At 55.3% G+C, this 14,224-nt stretch overlaps 3 protein-coding genes across 3 annotated transcripts; 1 reads left to right on the forward strand and 2 right to left on the reverse strand.

The window, feature by feature from the left end:
• Positions 1–271: 271 nt before the first annotated feature.
• Positions 272–1,840, reverse strand: SPSK_09113 (pig-p domain containing protein; the record flags this gene model as incomplete). The annotated part of the gene is made up of 1 exon (XM_016735692.1): positions 272–1,840. One exon carries the CDS (start codon positions 1,838–1,840, stop codon positions 272–274), a length of 1,569 nt encoding a protein of 522 aa, XP_016588577.1.
• Positions 1,841–6,284: 4,444 nt separating this feature from the next.
• Positions 6,285–6,716, reverse strand: SPSK_09994 (uncharacterized protein; the record flags this gene model as incomplete). Its single annotated transcript, XM_016736558.1, has 1 exon — positions 6,285–6,716. One exon carries the CDS (start codon positions 6,714–6,716, stop codon positions 6,285–6,287), a length of 432 nt encoding a protein of 143 aa, XP_016588578.1.
• A 4,144-nt stretch (positions 6,717–10,860) lies between these two features.
• On the forward strand, positions 10,861–13,611 carry SPSK_08514 (uncharacterized protein; the record flags this gene model as incomplete). The annotated part of the gene is made up of 3 exons (XM_016735107.1): positions 10,861–11,034; positions 11,113–11,447; positions 11,613–13,611. The coding sequence occupies 3 exons, from the start codon at positions 10,861–10,863 to the stop codon at positions 13,609–13,611; spliced, it is 2,508 nt and encodes an 835-aa protein (XP_016588579.1).
• Between the last annotated feature and the right edge of the window lie 613 nt (positions 13,612–14,224).

A 14,224-nucleotide genomic window follows, 5' to 3' on the forward strand; every position in this document is an offset into this window, starting at 1 on the left:
CACGACTAGGTGTTGGTTGGCTGGCTTTGCTGGTGGCCTGGCCAGAATGGGCTACTGTGGTTGGCTGGCACTTGCCTTGTAACTTGCGTCAAGAGCTTCAAAGGAAAGCACGACCCGGTGACAATACTCAACGAGAAGGAAGGACCCAGCAGCGTTTATTGTGCTGCTACGGTATATGTCTTTTTGCCATAAAATCGATTGATTACGTAAATGGGTATCGTATTACGAATTACTCTATATCATCTGTTGCTTCTTCCCTTTGCTGCGAGCTTCACCCGTAGAGGACTTCGCAGACGCCCGCCAGTGGGATGTCCATGACGGCGTCTGTGCCGATGTTCCACAGCCGGTTCCAGTCGCCCGGGGTGCGTGGAGCAGCACTATGGCTGCAGCCAGCGCCGTCGTGATGGCCAGATCCGCTGCCACGGCTGCCGGGCCGACCACCGCCCCAGCCACGGCCCCGGCTGCCCATTGTGAGCCCGCTGTCCTCGCCTGCAATGCTGCTGCCGTCGTCGCCCGCACCACCCCCGCTGGGCGCATCCGTGTTTCCGGCCGTGCTGGTCCTCTTGCTCTTCCGGTCCCGGCTGCTCTTAGCAGACCGGTCGCGCCATACGGCCTTGCCAAGCGGCGGCGACGGCGAGGAGGGCTCGCGCTGGTGCGTAAAGGGCTTGGACGCCGACCACGACGCGATGGTGTCGGCGTTGTGGAGGCTGGGGTTCTGGCGGCGGTGGGTTGGTGCCTGTGTGGGCGGTGGTGGGTTTTGTTCCGAGGGTGATTGCTCCAGCGGCCGCGGCCGCTGGGGCTGGCCGGGCTTCTGCTGCATCCGTGGCTGGCTGCTGCGGCTGCTCGTGGGCCGGTTGCCGCTGCTCTTGCTGGCACTGCTGGCCGTGGCGCCGCGGCCCTGGACGATTTTGCCGTCGGGCCCGCCAACGATGACGACGCAGCCGTGCTCGTCGACGGCCGCGATCTTGGCGGCCCCGTCGACAATGGCCTCGATGCTGTCGAGCGGCAGCGTCAGGATCTCGGTGTTGTAGGCGGCGAGGGCCACGTAGATGTAGACAAACGTCATGACGAGAAAACTCGGAATGGCCAGGCTCCACCAGCGGTTGGGATAGTAGTAGATGCCGAGGGCGTGCAAAAAGGGGCTCGGCAGGTAGCTCCAGAGCAGGTAGATGAGAAACGCCAGACTGGAAAAGAGGTACAGCACGAAGCCGTAGTACTCGTAGGTGGGCACTTGCGGCGAAGCGCGCGGCACGGGCTCGAGCTCGTCGTCGGTCGCGTCTGGGGTCGTGGGCCGCGAGGGCCGCAGCAGCGATGTCAAGGACGGCGAGGGGGGCAGCGGCGTGGGCGGCCGGCCGTAGAAGGGCGGAGCAAAGTTGTGCTGCAGCGGCGCAGGAGGCGGCCCGCTCGTCGAGGACGTGGAACGAATTGCCGACCGTGTGCGTCGTAACAGCCGGAAGCTGCCACTGCCGCTGCCGCCGCCGCCGCCCGCACTTCCGCCTCCCCCGCCTCCACCTCCACCACTGCCGCCGTCATTGTCGTCAAAGGCGCCCTCCCCGCTGCCACCCCCTCCGCCTGAGGCACCCGTTGCGGCCGCACCGTCCGGCCCGACACCGTCAATGTCGTCGGCGGCATCGTACTCGTCGTCAAACTCGTCGCCGTCCTCGTCCTCCTCGTCCTCCTCGTCGTCGTCAAACTCGTCAAACTCAAACGACTCGTCAAACTCGTCGTCGTCCTCTTCCTCACCGCGGTACGACTCGCCCTCATCCCCCTCGTACTCCTCGGCGGCAGCCGATTGCGCATCCGACGCTGGCTTGTCCTCGTCTTCCGAAGGGATGGCCATGGCGGGTCAGCGCCGCCGCAACGCCCGCCTCAGATACGGGGGCGTCAATCTCGCAGAGTGGGTATGGAAGGGAGGATCGGGGATGATGAGCCCGCCGCGGGGAGTGGTTGCAGTCGTGTGTTGGGGACGCGATGTCGGCTGGCTTGAGTCGTGCTTGATGTTGGCCCGTTGTGCTTCGTGATGTTCCACAATGTCTAATGGCTATCACGTTAAGTCGCGGAACGCTTACCGGGGGCTAGGGGCTAGGCTAGCTCAACTGCGGTAACACCTCTGCCCCTGTGGGTTAGTCCGAGGAGCGTTGATTGGTGGATGGACACGGCCAGGGAGTGCACTGCGGGGCCTTTGCGAGTCGTAATGTGTGCCAGGTTGTCTGAGAACCGCCTGAAATAGAGTGGATGATGGGCTGAAATGCCCTGTAGCTTCTGTAAATTGGGCCTACTTTTCGGGCGCGCTAAAGGCACTTCGAAAGGCCCGCCAGCACCATCGTCGTTTTATGCATACTGTGGTAGTCAGTAACACTTGTAACTTTGGCACATCCTCGTAATGAGCTGTAAATACTCACCACAAACCCTGTCTCCTGGCCCTGCCTCCTGTCCCAGATCCCATCCCACAAGCGAGATTCAAGGCAAGATACAGAAAGACGCGATCGACTTCGTTTGGCGATCCCGAGCCAGCCCTTGTTCCGGGTAGATTGAGTGTGTCGGCGTCCAGTGCTGGGTGGCTTTTTCTTCAGTAGTTTTTACGGAGTAATCTTATTGCTGAGTACGAATTATACAACTCGGATCAGAACCTCGAGGATTCAGGTCAATGTGTGGGCAGTGACACGACGCATGCCGTACTTCGCCTTGTCTGTCGTCCGGTTTCACATGGGCCAGCTGAGCCCAGCCCACAAACTCGGCCAGGCCCTGCCGTGCCGTACCAGGCCCAAAGGAGGAGGAGACGTTGATTTGTTTTTGCTTTCCGCGAGTTTGAGCTTGAGCCTGGCCCCTTGCGTTGGCCTTGTCTTTTTGTTTTGTCTAATGTGCAGAATCGCTTCATCCTTTCCATCACTCTCTGACACGGTTCCACGTCCGATGCCTCTGCCTCTCTGCGTCGCCCCTGCTCCTATGCTCTTATGCTTCGGATCAAGTGTTATTCCTCAAGGCGGGACTCCGTACGCAAGCATCTCACCAAGAAACTATTGCCAACAATTGGCATGCTGGTATGCATCGTAGACCGGATTGGCTGATTGGCTGTCGTAGCACACTCCATCCATGATTGCTGGAACCAGACACTCGTACTTTGCAGCGCATCTTACATGTACAGCGGGATATGTACTCCGGACGGAGTACTTCCGTAATACTTGGATGTCTCCCACAACAGAACATCTCCACCAGTCTCCCTTGCTTGCTTCTAGGGAGGCAACTGAAGCGCGGCGCGGCCGCTTTTTCTCGATTTGGCCAGGCAGGCCAAAGTCTGTCTTCCTGCTGGCGAGTCTCCCCAGCGAGCAAGCTGACAGGCGCCCTGCTCTCTCACTGATCGGCGTACTGCATCTTACTGCGAGCCAGCGGCTGCGACATGGGATGTTGTTGGCGACTTTTCTTGCTGATTCGGTTAGCTGAGACATGCTCCCTCTTTGAGACGCGGTCCCCTTTTCGTTCTGTTTTCGTGTCTCGTTTTCTCTTGTATGAAATCGGCATCCACGAGACCAAGCATGCAAGCCACGTGCAGAAACAGGTCAAGAGATCGAGGTAGACGGCTGTGTGAGTGAGTGAGTGGTTGAGTGACTGTGTGAGCAAAGGATTCCACTCGTATTCTCGCTCGCCTTGGGTTGTCGCCGAGACGAATTACGATCCTGCCGCAGCCAGCTGAAGAGGAACACTCTCGTGGTACGCACACCGTCTGTCCACCTCTTCTTTGTCATACCTCAATCGTGTACGTCGTCCTGTGTGCCTTGTCGACTCAGTCTTGGGCACACTCTCGTACGTCTTCGTAAACAAGTTTCGAACGAGTCCTCTGCAGCCCCGACTGGACAAGGCTTGGCCAACCAAGCACAAGCAAGCCCGACCAGGCCACAGGTCAGCTAGGTCAGCTTGGTCGACCGGGCCAACCAGAGCAATTCGCCGTCGCCTCTCTCAGCACGTTGCCAGCATTGAAACGGACAGCGGGGGGCGAGGGACGGAAAGAAGGAATTCGTGTCATGGTGAGACGGGGACGAGCCAAGCAAAACCGACACCAGAACACGGGCTGTCCGTCGATACTTGTGCGTTTTGGGGAGTACAAAGTACGATCGGCGTTCTGCACATTGACCAATTGATGGACGCGATAAGATCAAGTCCGTGTTCTGCTCTGGTATGGAGCCCAGCAAAACAAAACGAGGCCTCGTATACCACTCGATCGCTGCACACGGTATTCCCGCCCTGTATAGGATGTGCTGTGCCAGTGTGGCGAGAGTGTGTTGTGCTGTTCACTCAGCGGCAATCTGTCAGATTCGTACGTTGTAGATGTATACGACGTGCTCCGTATGTACGTAAGATGCCTGAGTCGGCCCGGCAGGGAGAGAAAAAGTGAGTGCTTTGGGCAGGAGTTCGCTCGTGTTGTCATTTACGGGACCCAAAAATAATCTGGACGACCCCTCTGGAAGCATTCCTCTTTGAGACAGGGCCAGGCGGACGGAGCATGCTCCCCGTGAGGCCAGACCTGATCGATGCCCACTCCTCAGCTCATGCCTGCACAGGGCTGCAGGCTTGCAATAATGAGCGGGTGGGGTTTTCGTCAAATTTGTACAGAATATCGAGGTCTTTTTGTCTCAAGTCTTTGCCCTGACAAGAAACGCCTTGACACGTTTGACTTTCTGCTTCGAAAGTGCCTCTTGCCTAGCCATGTTTGTTCCTCGCCAATCTTGCGTATTTTTTTGTAGTCTTGGCCCTGTGGAGCTGTCAAGGCCAAGGCTGGAGAATAGGAGGCAAAAATCAATTATGAACTGAGTGAGGCGCAATATCTGTTGTGTGCAGACTAAATGCCAATAGGTAAGATAGGCATGGTTTGTAGGCTGTTCTCAAGGCTGCCTCAGCCTCCTACAGCGACAGGGCCAGCCTGGCAAACACCGACAGCACTGTGCTGTTTTGTCCTTTTTGTGACAGACAGGCGTTCGGCGTAAGATTATGACTCCAACTGTCGACAGAGTATGGCCATATGTGTGGCAGAGCTGGCGTCAGTTTTGCGAGACAAGGCTGGAAATGGAGCCAGGATCCGTGTGGTATGGCTCGCCTGGTTCGGTTAGCTCGTCGTGCTTCGTTTTTCCTCGGATCTCTCATGCTTTGCCAGTCCTTGGCGATATCGAGCATCGTGTCGAGGAATGCAGCCTTGTTGTTAGTTCAAGGCTGTAGACCAACATGCAGAGAAAAGGCTACCACTTAACTGGCAGGCCAGAGGGCTGTGCACTCCGCGTTACAAGACAGAGAAGGAACGATCGAGGAGAAAGCGCAAAATGAGAGAGGCTGCCAAAATAGGAAATCTGCAAGGGACAGCGAAAGGAGGTACGCCAATGCAGCACGGGCAGGCGCAGACCGAGCGAGGCGAGGACAAAGGGAAAGAGCGCTATTGAAGAGAAGCTCGTATATAAATCGTTGATTAATTATGTCAAACATCACAAAGTGCAGAGAGTACGACAGGCCACAGCAGCTGCCAGGTGATCATTATGGGTGATTTGAGAAATGCTGTCCCTTCATGGAGTCGCCAGGTACAAGGGAACACAGCGATATGCAGAGGGAGGAAAAGAAAACAAAGCCTTTCCTAACTTTGTCTCGTCAGCTCGTGGATCCCACTCGTTTGCAAATAGAGTTTTCTCTTTAAGTACAAATTTAAGATCCTGCAAATTACGCTCTGCACTGAGGGAGAAACACGACTCGCTGGCCGCTGGCCACTGTCGTCCATCTCTCTGCCGTCTGCGGCGTCTGTCTCACCTCTCTCTGGCTCCCTATCTGCAGCGTCGCTCCTCCCTTTTGGTCAAGTTCTCCTATGGGACTCTTCAGATGAACGGCCCGTTTTTTCGATTTCCTTCTCATTTTCTTCGCCGTCTGTTCATCATGTGCCATACATTTCGCTGTCAACCACATCTCTTCTTGGGACGTGGCCTGGTCCCGGAAAGCAGGTGCGGCTGTATTGGCAATGTTTCAGTTGCGATCGTCTCATGCAAATCACACTGTTGCCTTTTTGGGGAGACAGGCACACATGCTCTGGTACGGCCCAAGACGCCTCCTGCCTTTTCTGATCACCGTCGCCTGTTGTTCCTTCCCGCCTGTACAGGACCCTAGTGACAGGAGACTGGGCCTGGCCACAATACTACTACGAAGTACTCCATACACTGCACAAAACAGCCTGTGCTGGTTTGCGTGTCGACATACAACATACTGTTGCCAGTGCGACGTAGCCGATGTACTATCGGTGAAACCAGGAGGCGCTGTCACAATCCGCTGTTGGTTCCAAACGGACTTGTCGCCATCACAGGGCTGGCCATGTGCTCGACCCGACCCTGTTCCGCTGAACCAATTTGCCCAACTTGCTCGACATCTGTTGCATGGCGCCCGTTATGGAAGATACGGCGTATGCTCTTCGACTGCGGCACAGCAGCATAATGGGCATCCCTGGTTAAAACGAATGGCAGATAGCCCTGCTGGCAGTGATCGTTGGTCAAGCAAACCAAAAGCAAGTTGTGTGCGCGCATGTTGTCGGGGTACCTTTCGTACAGCATTATCAATTCAATTCCCTCTTGTGCTCTTTCCCCTCGGCCGTCCTCGGCCATGTAACCCACTCGCTGCGGATTACTCCTCGTCGTGCAGAAAGTTTCTTCCGTTTCTATGCGGTCTGTTCCGAGGGATGCACACAGCCCAGACATGCCCTGCAAGGACGTAGCATTGTTCTTGACGGCAGCCCTGGTGTACTCCGTAGACTCAGATACGACGTGTGTGCTGCAGCAAGGTGCGGATGAAGTAATCCGTCGTAAAACGGGAGCAACAACGACAAGTTGTTGGAAAACGAACAAAAAGGCCGGACTGAAAGGTCCCCTTGGAAGCAGCGACTTTGTGCGTCGATGTCCATTGACCTGCAGCACAAACACGCTATGCGCAATCGAGAAACCGACGAGGCATTAATAAGTGGTACCGACATGGATGGCCGTCAGCGACCTGTCCCTTGGTTTGTCCGGCGGCGGGAGCTCCCTCCGTCTGTTATGTACTTGTTGCCGCACGTTTTCATTTTCTTCTCCCCATCGTCACGCCAGCTCACCCATACTCGCCACTGCTGCGGGACCGATCAATGGGTCTCCCGCAGACGTTGAGACGTTGTTCGGAGGTACAGACGCTAGGTCGCTTCCTCTGCAATTGTTTTTGTCATCAGGGTCGTCGACGGCGATTGCCTTATCCAGTTGTTGCCCACAGGACCCCTTGTCGTTTTAATGTGTGGCTAGGAAAAAGAAGCTTGAAGAGCCACGGCGAAGAAAGCCGTTCCGTGGCAGCCGTGCAAAAGCCAAAAAAAAGGCAAGCCGGACGGCGGGCTGACACATATCTTACTAGCCGCAAGACTGACTTGTGACAGCACATCAACATCAGCGCAACAGACGAGACAAAATGGACAACGTCGTGCTTTGTGTATTGTGTTTGTGTCTGTTGTATAGATACGTACGACAAAACTTCAAATCGGAACTGCAGAATGGATTGAGCTGGCATAATTCGCAAACACGCAAAACTCGCAAAACTCGCAAAACCCACAGCCATTTTTGCATGTCAGCGTCCGAATCGGGACACAGCACATGCCTATTTGCCCTGCAGGTCACACCTCACTCTGCATTTCCGCGCATCCCACTCGCCTGGCCTGTCTTTTGCAGTCTTTTGCAGTCTTTTGCTGCGTCACACGACGTAGTTCACAGTGACTTTTCGCTCAACGACTGCCGGCAAGTCCGTAAGCTGTGGCAGATGGAGTACTCCGTTCACCGCCCCAGTTTACGACGGCTGCTCCCTCGTGACTGCAAGCGTATTTTCTTCCTTGTTCTCCCAATGTTCTCACAGCAGTCTTGCCACGCCGCAAGTCACCCCAACAGGAAGGAGGAACGTTGAAAAGAGGGGAATTAAAAGTCATAGGCAATATACTGCAACGCCGTATGTGTACAAAAGACAGAAAATGAAAAGGAAGCACCGAGATCATGCGGCCTCGGATGCCCGTGCGTGATTATTGGCCAGTTCGACCCTACTTCGGCCCTCTGCTGTTTCGTACCCGTTTATTTGGCAGACATGTCTCTTTTGTCGGACCTTTGCGATTGATTGATCGGCTGGTCGTCTTCGCTGTCTTGTCGAGATCGTTTTTCTCTTTCTTCGGCGACAGCTCCTCGCCGCCCTTTTTCCATTCTCAATCTCTCTGCGGCAGTGTCGTACTTCGTCACGACGCCCAGCGACTACTGACCGTCTGCATTCTGCCTCGCTCGACCGCTTCTTCGCCTCTTTTTATGGTTAAACGTTTATCACTCTGTGGTTTGTATGCCAGCCCTGCCGCTGTTCCCCGATTTCTTTTCTTGACCTCATGACGCCCACACGTACCCATGTTCTGTGGATTGCTGGCCGCGAGGCAGTGGGAGACAAAATGTGCTGTGCCGCTCGCCCTATGTACCTGTCCCAGGTTGGGCCTATTGGTACTTATACCGTCGCCGTTTCGCCTGCAATTTGACAAGTACCTTATGGGTCCCGCTAGGTACTCTACACGTGCTCCACCCGGCCCGTCGGCTGTCTAACGGGGGCGTGGCCCCGTTCGACCCAGCCAAATAGCTCGTGTGTGCCTCATTCTGCCCACTATGGGCAGGCACGAACGTCGTACTCCGCACCTACTCCATACGCAGTATCAAACCGCCCTCTCACCGTCCCCTCTGCTCATCGAATAAATTGCAGTCACGATGGAGCATCTATGGTACCTAGATATTGCCTTTTGATCCATTGTATATTATGTATTTAAATGCTAATTGGAGTGCATACACAAGGTGCATACAAATGGGGCAGCAAAAGGCAAAAAGGGCACACGTCGTGGGCCTTTCGGCTCTCTCAATTCCTCTTTAATTTATGCTTCGTAGAGGGTCCCTCGCCTGGGTGGTCTTGCCCATTGCTGTGCAGTTTTCTCGTCCCTGTTTACAGTCGTCCTTCCTTCTCCCTTCTTCTCCTCCCACACTTCCGACCATGCATCGTAGTTTCGTCGGCCTTTCAATAGCGCCTTGTTGCAACGCCCGCTAAGCCCTCTCCAGCCTGGGCCCCCCGGCAACGTACGAATGCGGTAAGTGCAACGTACCGTAATACTGCCCAAAAGTTGCCTTTCTCCCTCCCTTCTTCCTCTTGTTTCGCTCTGCGGACGCCGTTATTCGCTGGCAACGAGCGCCTTTTGCGTCGTACGCTCCTTCCGATAACGTCCAAGATACACTGTTCCACGAACGCCACTAAAGTCTCTGTATGAGTTAGCAACAGCGGGATTGTGGCGCTCCTTGAACAGCGTACAGCGAACCCTCTTCCTGTAGCGTACACAGTAATCTTACGCCTCTTGCCCACCAACCGCGCTGTAGCCCACACCTTGCCAAAACGCAGCGCTTGTGGTGCCTCTCTTCTAGAGCGCCACTCGTCTTGTGGCTACTTCGTACAAAGGTCGTATATTGTCTCCTACCGGAATGGGACATATCAATGGGTAGCGGACGCACTGGGCCTTCCTCAGGCGGTGACCGGCCCAGCAGACCCCATCCCGCGCGTGCCTGCCCCTGCTGCGCTTCTTTCCCTCTTCCCATCCGCCCATCGTCCCTGCCCTCCACTTTCTGTACCGAGAAAGACAAAAGTGGGCCGCTCTACTTGAGCTAGCGCGCTGTCCTCGTACTCTGCCCATGTACTTTGTACTGTGTATTGCTCCGTGCCTCGTGCAGTGCTGTTTGTGCTGTGTGCTCCATGGGGTGGTGTGTGTCTCTTGTTGTGCCTCCCACCCTTTCCCTCGCCCACGCCGGCTTTTCGCCTGGGATCGCTGTGTATCTGGCTCGCCTGGCAGCCCGCGCTCATCGCTTGCTAATCGTGCTTTCCCTGGGCCGTTTCGACATCATTCTATTCTTTCCCCTCCTCACCACCAGCTGTGCATCGTTCCTTCCTTGGAGCAATGCTATGAAACCCAGTTTGGGAAAGCCCTCTCTCTCGTTTGCTCTTCTTTGTGCACTCAAATTCTAGTGTTCTTTGCACGCCGTTCCGAGGAAGGCGCCGGTGAGAAAGGGGAAAGTGCCAACCGAAGTCCCCAACTGCAGCTAGAAGGAAAGAGCGCTGCACCAACCAGCAGTAGCGAACCAGCCCAACAACGTCCTGCCCGAGTCCTCTCGACGACCGCTCGGCTTCTTCATCACGACTTCCTCCGCCGCTCCTCCACCTCTACTCTTTGCTCTCCAACCACCCTCACGACTTTCATGTTGTTTCTTTTCGTACGATTTGCTTCTCGACTCCCCCATACGAGCTCTCTTTCGGCATTCTTCATACCGACTCGTCTTGACGCCCGCTATTTCTCTATTCGATCTCCGGTCTCCGCCTAGGCCACTGCTCTCACATTGTCCTCACTTCCGCACTTCCTCACGTCTTCCTCACTTTCGACCGAACAATCTCTCTCGACAAACTCGTCATAGTAAAGGAGGCCACTTCCTTTCTTATACCTTGCTCAATAGCGAATTCGACTCGTCCTTTGCTCCCCCTGTCCGGCGCTTTCTTTGCGAGCTATTGTCTCGATTCCGAATTAGCTATTGCCCTCTCCGTCGTCTACTTTCTTTCTGCCTCGACCATTTCTCTTTTCTCTGCTCCCCCCAACTTCGCCCCTGTCTGTATGCCCGACATCGAGAGCGACACGGTCTTCCTCCCAACCGTCTCGCATTCCCCCCTCACTTTGTGCACCAACCGCGAGATCGACGACACAGATACACAAACCACGTCTCGGAACACAACAACAATTGATACCGCAGCTTCCACCTCTCTGGTTGCTGGTCGGTAGTCGGGATGGCTCTCCAGGTTCCCCGTGCCGGCCTCCAGCTGGAGGAGGACTTCACGGGCAACTTTGATCACCTGCCCACACAGTCCTTCATTCTGGACCTGAGTGACGATGTCGTCGACGGCATGATCGAGTCCGTCAACCAGGGCAACGAGATCCGCCTGTCCCTGGGCAACAAGCCGGTATGCTCCTGCTCTCTCCTTGCCTTATGCAACACCACCTCCCCCCCTTTCTCGCGTGTGCCTCCTAACATTTTGCAGACGTTCCTGTACGGCAACTCCAGTTACCACATTGAGCCGACGTTTGAAGATGAGACCGACGACATAGAACTGTTCCTCGAGTCCGCCGACACACCGGCCAAAGCCGAGCGCCTCCCCCAGCTCGCCATGTCCCTCTTCCGCAAACCAGAGCTTGGCAATCCATGGGCACACTACCGCAACAGCTCGTCCGAGGACGAGGACGACGACTACTATGAGCTGGGCTCGTCGCCCGAGCCAGAAGACGGCGAACAAGATTCGTACGATGCCCTGAACTCGGACATCGCACTGCTCCGCGACTCCTTAGCACAACGAGAGGCTGAGAAACACGAAAAATCGTACGCACTGTGCCCTTGTTCGCTCTCGGGCGTGTTTACTCCTTCTTTTTACCTGTTGCTTTTCCTTTTTTTTTTTTTTTTTTTTTTTTTTTGTCCTTATCCGCTATCATATGATATGGTTCGCAGAAACCCAATGTAGCTAACCGTGTCGTGTTGCACCAACAGGACAAGAGTCATTGAAGGAACCGCACCCGCGCCAAACGGCAAATCGACTGCCAAACGTAGCGCCGGCTCCCTGCAGAAGGCACTCTCCGACAGACGGTCACCGTTCAACCGCTCCTCGCTATCACCATTACCTACCAGCCCAGCTCTCAGCGCTGCTGGCTCCCCGTCTCTTGTCCCCACCGACGCTGCATCACAACAAGCTGCCGAGAGGACAAAACAAGCCCGGTCACCCATTATCCACGAGCTGGCTTTCAAGGAGCAGCCATATGACATGTTGTGGCAGAAGTACCCAGGATCATCCGAGGCCGACTTCAAGAACGCCTTGGACAAGGTCGCCGATCTGGACGAGGAGACGCAGAACTACATTCTGCGCAAGAAGTACTGGAAGGAACTGGATGTCTGGCGGCACGACTATGCCAGCGATGAGGAGCGGCAACAGGCCATCGACAACGCAATCCGCCAGTTCGACAAGATGCGGCTATCGACGACGGAACCCGAATGGGAGCGGCTGCTTCCTCGCGAAGAAAGGGGCCAGGGCCGCATCCTGAGCAAGGTGCAAGTCTCCATCGCCAAGGGTCCGTCGGCACCCAAGATCCGTGTGCAAAAAGCCGACGATTCTGCCGGCGAATCCGGGCACACCAACCACGAATCCAGCGAGAGCGGCAACGGCAGTGGTAGCAACCGCACAGACGAAGAGGGTGTCGATTCCGAGGTCACTCTCTCGCCATCCCGTCACACGACTACAATAGCTGCTGCTGCAGGCAAGAAGAAGACGTCAGCACGTGAGGCCCAGGAGAAGCGGCTGCTGTCGACCAACAAGAAGAAGAGCCCGCCCACGTCCGCCCCAGCACGCGCAACATCGCCTTACGCGACGACGACGACATCGGCCAAGGTATCGCCCGCAAAGTCGGCCGCAGCGCGTGCCAAGGCCAACGAAAGTACGGGCAAGTTCAAATCCAAGGAGTTTGTTTCTGAATCGGATACGTCGGACTCGGAGTCGGAATCTGCGCCTCTCGCGTCGACGGTTCACCAAAACCACCACCACCAGTCGAAGCTTGGTGGTACGACAAGCAGCAGCAAACCTTTGGCACCTGCATCGGCCAAGGCTGCGTCGACCAAGGCCGCCTCGTCTACACCACCCGTCTCTAGGGAACGGGCATCCTCTGCAACGACTGCTCCTGTGCGTAAGACGAAGCCGTCGCCTGTCAAGGAGCCCGCAAAGACACTGCTTCCGCCGAAGCCACCATTAAAGAAGCGTGCTCGCGACTACGACGACGACGATAGCAGTAGCTCCTCGAGTTCTGGCACGCCTCTCAGCAAGCGAATCAAGCCCCTCAAGTCGGCACCCAAGACTTCGTCTCTACGGGATGCACGAGACGCGCGTGATGCTCGTGATGCTCGTGATGCTCGTGATGCTCGTGATGCTCGTGACGGTCGGGAGGCACGGGCAAAACCTCGACTGTCGGCACAGCCAGCTGCGCGCAACTCAAATGCTAGCCCCAATGGAAGCAGCACTAGCAGTAGCAGTGGCGGCGGCGGCGGCGGTGGTGGTAGCAACGGTAACAACAGAGACGGCAGCAGCAACGCCACATCGAGCAAGGCCAAGAACACGTCGCCGGTCAAGTCGTCTCCGTTGGCATCGTCACCTCCTACGAATGCCTCTGAGCTAGACCTCTCGTCCGAAGATAGTGTACCACCTATTGGTACCACCAACACCATGCGGAAGCGCAAGATGGCCGACGACAACCGCAACAATATCTTGACAACGGAGGCTTCACCGAACAGCGGCAAAGTCAAGAAGCGGCGGAACCTGCCTGAAGACCTGGTCGATAAGGCTCTGCGGTTCAAGGTGTACTACGAAAAGTATGAGGCACTGTACCGTGACATTTCCGATCGCCGGAACCCACCCAAGGACAGTGTTGCCGAGCTTCTCAAGATGCACGCGCGCTTGCAAGAAATGAAGAACGACATACACAACGAGGCAATGATACGCGCTTGAGCGCGACATGGCTCCTAACGAACGAGAACGAAAACAGTTTGAAGAACGAAAAGGGAAGACTTGCATACAATGGACGAGGTCCATTTCTTATGATACCAGAGGAAAAAAACAGGACAAGCACCAGACATTTGGAGCTTTGTCTCCTGTTTTCTTTTTCAATTCCATTTTACATGCTCGCAATTTTGCATTTTCACTTTTGCATTTACACACGCCGAAACGGCACAATATGTCGCAATACACATCATCCACGGTTTCTTGGTTTTTTTTTTTTCGAAAGAAGAAACAAAAAAGAAGACGGGTCTTTGTTTCTTCGCAATTGCATTGCTTTGTACTTTTTGCTGCTTTCCTGTATCTTTGCGTCCATTTGGCAAAGTGGACGCCGTGGTGTTTTATTTTGAGGACAGGGCTTTGCTTTTTCCCGGTTGCTCGCCTTCCATCTACAGCACAAGAGACCAATGCTCTCCTTGTCTTGATGTCTGATGTATTTCTTTTGCCATCTTCGTGTCTTTTAGCAGACTCCCCATTTGCATTTCGCACGTCGTTTGTGTTCTTTCCACAAACAGAACTAGTCTATGCCGTGATACCATTAATAGACACCCGAATTTTTCACGTG

The sequence above is a fragment of the Sporothrix schenckii genome (assembly GCF_000961545.1).
Source record: "Sporothrix schenckii 1099-18 chromosome Unknown Cont44, whole genome shotgun sequence".
Taxonomy (NCBI): domain Eukaryota; kingdom Fungi; phylum Ascomycota; class Sordariomycetes; order Ophiostomatales; family Ophiostomataceae; genus Sporothrix; species Sporothrix schenckii.